Consider the following 7,023-nt stretch of genomic DNA (forward strand, 5'->3'; position numbering starts at 1 on the left):
CACACACAGAGAGAGAGAGAGAGAGAGAGAGAGAGAGAGAGAAAGGGCGGAGACTCCAGCCCCGGCTCCTGGGTCGCCAGGGTTATCCGCGCGAATCCCCGAGATCCGAACGCCTTGTGTATCCGGTTAGTTTGCGTGCAGAGCCCCCACCCCGTCCCATCCCATCTCCCAGCCTGACTTGGTGTTCCTGTATCTTAATAGAAACTTGACCACGTTCCCTCTCTCCCCCGGTCCCAACCGCTGCCCTCCGCACTTCCCCCGCGAGCCCGCCCTCCTCCTCCCCCTTAGCCTCTCGCACGCCCTCTCGGGGTCCTCGCTCCAGTCCCTCCCCAAGAATCGCCCGGCCGCGGGCGCCCATTGGCTGTGAGCGGGGAGGAGGCGTGTGCCCGGCCCGGCGACTTTCATTGAGCCGAATTAGCCCCGATGACATCAGCTTCCCAGCCCCCCGGGCCGGCCCAGCTCATTGGCGCGGTGGCCCCTCCAGGACCTGCACTTTGTTCCCCGCCCCCGCCGCGGCCACCGCCGCCGTCGCCGCTGCCACCGGGCTATAAAAACCCTCCGAGCCGGGAAAGGTGCGGATGCTTATTATAGACCGACGCGACATCAGCGCCTTGGCCCGGTTCTCTGCTGCAGCTTTTGGGAACGAGCTCCTCTAATTGCATCCACAGTAAGTGTCCCCGCCCCCCAGCAACTCCAGCCTACATCCCGGGGACAGATGCCCCTCACTTCGGCTGCGACCCGGGAAGCTCCGTGAAAAGGGACGCAGATCCCTCCCCGGCCCGCCTGTTCTCCTGAGCGGCTTCGCTGCTCTAACCCTTCCCACAGTGACCACAGCACACCTTTCGCCCAAAAGCGAGAAGTCGGGGCAACGATATCTTCTTCTGCCCAAGTCCCGGTCAGCTGGAGAGCCCCCGGCTGGCCTCGGAGGCGGCGCGTGGAATCTGGGCCCGGCGCGGGCGCTGGGTGCCGGCCTCTGAGCGTGTGTTTGCTGCGCGCTGTTCATGGAGATAAGGGGGATGCGTTTTGAGGAACCAAGTAAATACTTCCCTATTTAGATCTCCACCTTCCCAAAGAAAAGCCCTCACCTGACACTCTTTCATTCCAGCCCTGGAGATCCAGCCCCCCCACTCCTAATAAAAGGCACAAAAAACCCTGGAATGCCACCCTCACTGAGGGGCACCCCATCCTCCCCGGATTAAACCACCTGTGGATGAGAGCGGGGGGCAGGTAGCAGGGAGGGAAAGAGAGATGACTGTAGCGTACCTGCATGCCGCAGGAAGGAAGGCCAGAGACAGCGAGGTGCACCAGAAGCGACCGGCCGCACGCGCCTGCACCCCGCGCTGCGGCGCAGGCGGGAACAGCTTTTCTGTCTCACTGACCGAGTGCCTCTCGATCTCAGTCTCGATTCTGATCTCTGCCTCTCTCGTGTTTCTTCTCCTCTCCGCAGTAGGCGTCCGTGGAGGCTCTGAGGACCGAGGACGGAGGACCCTGCGAAAGCTGCGTCTATCCCTCGGGGCCATGGACTCGGACGCCAGCCTGGTGTCTAGCCGCCCGTCGTCGCCAGAGCCCGATGACCTTTTCCTGCCGGCCCGGAGCAAGAACAGTGGGGGCAGCGGCTTCACGGGGGGCACCGTGTCCTCGTCCACGCCTAGCGACTGCCCGCCAGAGCGGAGCGCCGAGCTGCGAGGCGCCGTGGGCGCGGCGGGCGCGCACCCGGGGGACAAGCTGGGCGGCGGTGGCTTCAAGTCATCCTCGTCCAGCACCTCGTCGTCCACGTCGTCAGCGGCCGCGTCGTCCACTAAGAAGGACAAGAAACAGATGACTGAGCCCGAGCTGCAGCAGCTACGCCTCAAGATCAACAGCCGCGAGCGCAAGCGGATGCACGACCTCAACATCGCCATGGACGGGCTGCGCGAGGTCATGCCGTACGCGCACGGCCCGTCGGTGCGCAAGCTCTCCAAAATCGCCACGCTGCTGCTGGCGCGCAACTACATCCTCATGCTCACCAACTCGCTGGAGGAGATGAAGCGACTGGTGAGCGAGATCTACGGCGGCCACCACGCCGGCTTCCACCCGTCGGCCTGCGGCGGCCTGGCGCACTCGGCGCCCCTGCCCGCCGCCACCGCGCACCCCGCGGCCGCCGCCCACGCGGCGCACCACCCGGCGGTGCACCACCCCATCTTGCCTCCGGCCGCTGCGGCCGCCGCCGCCGCCGCGGCCGCCGCCGCGGTGTCCAGCACCTCCCTGCCCGGCTCCGGGCTGTCGTCGGTCGGCTCCATTCGGCCCCCTCACGGCCTGCTCAAGTCTCCGTCGGCGGCGGCCGCGGCCCCGCTGGGGGGCGCGGGCGGCAGCGGCGGCGGCGGCGGCGGCTTCCAGCACTGGGGCGGCATGCCTTGCCCCTGCAGCATGTGCCAGGTGCCGCCCCCGCACCACCACGTGTCGGCCATGGGCGCCGGCAGTCTGCCGCGCCTCACCTCCGACGCCAAGTGAGCTTGGCCGGTGCGGGCGCGCTCTGGCGAGCGGGGCGGGAGGGGGCGGGGGGTGGGGCGGAGGCTGCGGGGAAGCAAGGACTGGCCGGCGCTGGGGCCTGGGAGCTCAGTTCCCAGGAGGAGCGCGGCACCCTGGGCTGGGGGTGCGGGCAGTGGCGAGCACGCAGCACCCAGGAACGGAAGCGGTGGAGGCGCGCCCCGCACAGCGGGGAGTGACAGGGGCATTCGCTCCGGGACCTGGTTCAACCCCCTCTGGCTTTAAACAGCGCTGCTCGGGTAGACACCGTTTTATATGAAGGCACAGCTACGTGCATCCCTTCCTCCAAACCCCCTTCCCCCGAAAAAGAGGTGATTCTAAAAACTGTAGTTTTCCCTGCGAACTTGGCCTCACACGGCTGGGGCCAGCCCTTGGTTATACCGGGGAGGAAAGGAGGGAGGGGAGCGTTGGAGACTTCCTTTCCTGCCTCCTCTCTGGGCGGGAAGGAGACTCTCGGCCACACTGCAGAAGCGGCTGTCCGGGCCTCGCCCTCAGGGGTCGTCCCTGGCCCAGGGTCAGGGGTACGAGTTGGTCAGAAGCTGGTATTTGGTACCAGAAGCACTTACGGTCGTGTCCAACCTCCATATGTGGATAAACCCACAGCTGTCTCAGAACTGTTACCCTTCCTCCCTGTCGCTCCTATTGGTTTGGGGGGCTTGTGGCTTTCTAATAAATCTGTCGACGTTCCTTTTTCAACCGTATGAGCAAGCTTTATAGACGGTCAGAATAGAACCACTTGTGGATTGGAATAACCTAAAACTGTCGACTTTAGGTGCGGGTGTTATTTTTTAGTTACTTTAAAGTAGAATCTCCCTCCCTTCCCATTCTTTCCATCTCTGAGCACAAAGTGATTTGATTACTTACCTGATTGGGAGCAGTCATTTCGGTACCCGAGGGTTTGACAGGACTCAAAGGATGTTGCTGTGGATATAGTTTCGGTTATTTGGGGAGTTCTGTTGGCTTTTTAGTTTTTTATTTCTTGGATGTGTAAATATCAGTAATGAGGTAAGTGCGTGCTGCGGAGCTCTTTGCTCACGTGACTGCCAGAACTACCCCCTCACCCCCCAGTCTAAGCCGGGTTTCTTCTATATCGGTTTCTTTTTGCCAGTTTAACACACATGACAACCCCCCCCGCCCACGTGCCTCCTGTCTCCCGCAAACCGCCTGGGCGCTACCGGGGTTGCAATACGGGCTTCACGGCGTCTGCACGTAACATCCCGCCTCTGATCGCTGCCCCTTGCAGAGAGTGTATCATCTGTTTTATTTTTGTAAAAAGAAAAAAGTGCTAAATAATATTTATTACTTGTTTGGTTGCAAAAAAATGAAATAAATGATTGAGTGTTGAGATTTTAAATAAAATGTAAAGTAAGTCCGGTGTTTTCCAGCCTTGTGGGTGGGAGGAGGTGCGGGGAGCCGCCTGGGGTTAGGGGGTGCAGGATTCCTTCCCTTTGGGCCGGATTTGGGGACCGTTCTGCTGGTTCTGCCCTGGAGAAAGAGAAAAGGGTTGTTTGCCTATTTTCCTCCCCCGGCAACAAACATACTTACATTCTCTTGAAAACGCGTTCTGAGCACACCCTCCGGGTGCTTCTTCCAACGCACTTGTTTTTATGTTTATTTTCTAACGCCTAATCCGGAACTCCTTTTCCCTTCGGTTGAGGATTATGTTCATTGAAAGTGAAAATTTCCCTCCATGCTCGCGGCACTTTGGGCCTCCGGAGGGAGGCCCGTGCCTTTGACTGGGGGTCCGGGCGCTCAGGTCTCCGGCCCTGCCGCGATTCCATTTGCTCTCTGCTGAGACGCGGTCGCCCACCCGCATCCAGCTCGGGGCTGCAGCTGAGGACCAGCCACGTGAGGCCACCCCCGCGACCGGCATCGCCACGGTGTTCCCGGCAGAGCGCTGCGGGAGCGTTTGGCGCGGGATCCTCTTAGCCCTTCACTCCCTCCCCTGCGCTGTGCACGACCCTGCCCCGGCGCCCACCCCGGCCTTGAACTGCAATATGTCAGGTGCTGGGAACTGCCCGCGGGGAGCGAGACTGTCGCGGGCCGCGCTTTGGCCTCGTGCTCTGCCCCCCCAGGGCCGCCTCCGCTTTGTCGCCGCTACTGGGTTCCTCACAATCCAAAACTGCAAGGCAAATTTAGGACGTGGCTCTTAAGAGAGATTCTGGGTAAAAGTTAAAAAGCTCCGGCCTTTCGAGATCAAGGCAGAGGACAGACCATTTTGCGATCTTTCAGCCCGCCGGCTTACGGAAGAACGCGCCGCACCCTTGAACGCAGCGGACTGCGCCCACGGCCCTGGGCCCTCTCGCCGACGACGCCTTTGGTGGCCACCGGTGGAAGGTCCCTGCGCCTAGGGCACCCGGGGCGGAGAAGGTTTCCCCGGTTGGAACCCCATTTCCTGAGGTCGCCCCTGAGCCTCAGGAGGACTCCGCTTACCCGGGAAGGAGGGTGGCTCCATCCCCTCGCTCGGGGACAGGTGCTTCCAGGTCCTCCAGAAGGTACTATCGGGCTGCTGACCCAAACAGCAGGCGGGCGCCCAGGGATGGATGCTGTAGGCCTCGTGCCCGGCTTCGCTTTTGACAGAAGGCTGGGAAGAGGCCGAGGGGCTGCGGAGCGGGGAATAAAGGGGGTGGGACCCAAACCGCACCACGCGAATCCAAGAAGAGAGTGTAGGGCAGGATCTAGTCGCTTTTACTTCGAAATCCCATTTGAAACGAAATTTGTTATGAATTCAAAGCTGGGTCCTGCTCCAGCCGAAGACACAAACGGAGGGGACCCCGCGGTTGCGGGTAGGGGGTGGGACTCCGTCGCAGCCTCAGCTTCCTTCACCCACCTCAAGGCTTGGCGCGTGCAGGCGCGGGCTCCCGGCGTGCGCGGTGTATGCATAGAGGGGCAACTGCTGAAAGAAAATAAATCAAGTCTTTCCCCACGATCCCCATACCCACGCTCTCGGCCCGCGTCCAGCCGCCAGTCTCGCTAGACCTGGGCCTCCAAGGAAGGGGGGGCCTGGCTCCAGCCAGGCTCCGGGCCCTCCCCGGAGCCACCCACCTAAACCTTGCGCCCAGGCGGGGATCCGGGCCACCACTTGGGAGAGCACAGCGTCCTCGGACTCCGAGTCGGCGCGCACAGGTGCATACAAGCGCGTACATCCGCCCGGGGCAGGTGGCTCCTTGCAGAGTGGCCTTAGACTGGGGGCAGCCTGGGTGGGTGACTCAGGCCAGCGGTTGGGCTTCGGAGTAGAGCGAGAAAGAATGTTAGGCTACCACGCGGACTTCCAAGGCGCACCCACAACCCCCAGGGAAAGCGAGGGGAGGGGAGAAGGCGGTGGCTAAAGGGTCCCAGGAGAGACGCGGTCCGCAGGGCTGTGGGACGGAGGGCCCCCTTCCCGGCAGCATTAGCTTCTCTCCTGCGCTGGTCTACAGCTCAGCTTCCCCACGCCCCACGTGGCCCTCGCAATTCCTCAGCCCTCAGCCTCGGGGCCCAGAGCCTTCTGTCACCAGCCCCCAAGGTCTTCTCTCCAACCCCTCCCCCACCATAAAAAGTCACTGACTTGAGGTTGAGGGGCCCTGCCTCCTCCATGGCCTCTGTCCCCCAGAGCACTGTCCTACCTCTTCACTCCCTTATTGGGCAGCGGACACAGAGAAATGACTGTTCCCTGGGCTCTGCGTTGGAGAGCATGCCGGAACCCCTGGGTGTTGTCCCGCACCTCCAGCGCCCATAGAGCTGAAACTCTGAATCCCAGGAACAGGCAGTAAGCCAAGGGGCAAAGCAAAGCCTCACACCTGAAGCACATCTCAGCTGGGAACGCCGCTGAGACCCAAGGTGTCGCACTCCGAGAGGATGGCTGTAGAAAGAACTATACCAGGGACACTCATGCAATCTGGGGTTGGGACAGCCAAGCGAGTAAGACCCGTCCTTCTCATTCCCAGACTGAAACCAGGGAAAAGCCCTGAGGCCGGGGCATTGGGTTTTAAAGCCCCCAAGACACTCTTAGTGCTGGAGAGCTGTCTGTCTGCCTCGATTTAGGGCAGAACCCACCTAGCAATCTGTCTGAACTCCCTCTACTAAGTAAACACCTTGATGCCCCCTAGAAGTTCACCAAAAGCAAATGATTGCCCCTATACAAGCCCACGTCTCATTTTAGGTCCTTCTTTTAGTAGGGACTTTGGGCCAAGTCTGGGTCTCCACACACGTCCTTCACAGTACCAGTAAGGATTATGGGGTTTTTTTTGACAGGGGCTCTACACCAAAGGTCTCAAGACCTTGCTGGTGACAGGCTCTTCAGTCCTTGTCTCTGCAAACCTGTAAGAGAGGCCAGAATCAGGCCTGGCGGTTCTCAGGGTAAGTTGTCGCTGCACTGAGTCCCAGCCTGGCTGGGGAGGGGTGCCTGTGGAACAGCAGGGGTCAGCATGCCACTCCTGGGTTTGGAGGCTGCAGACGGTCCATAGGCTAGACCCCGGGGGCTAAGCCCTCCACCTCCCGTCGGAGTAACGGGCCAGC

At 61.4% G+C, this 7,023-nt stretch overlaps 1 protein-coding gene across 1 annotated transcript; it reads left to right on the forward strand.

Annotated features, from left to right (window-relative positions):
* The first annotated feature begins 232 nt into the window (after positions 1-232).
* OLIG2 (oligodendrocyte transcription factor 2) lies at positions 233-2,514 on the forward strand. The gene is made up of 2 exons (XM_067035375.1): positions 233-667; positions 1,448-2,514. The coding sequence occupies exon 2, from the start codon at positions 1,519-1,521 to the stop codon at positions 2,488-2,490; it is 972 nt and encodes a 323-aa protein (XP_066891476.1). The 5' UTR covers positions 233-667; positions 1,448-1,518; the 3' UTR covers positions 2,491-2,514.
* Positions 2,515-7,023: the final 4,509 nt, after the last annotated feature.

Source organism: Kogia breviceps, chromosome 5, assembly GCF_026419965.1.
Source record: "Kogia breviceps isolate mKogBre1 chromosome 5, mKogBre1 haplotype 1, whole genome shotgun sequence".
NCBI classification, from domain to species: domain Eukaryota; kingdom Metazoa; phylum Chordata; class Mammalia; order Artiodactyla; family Physeteridae; genus Kogia; species Kogia breviceps.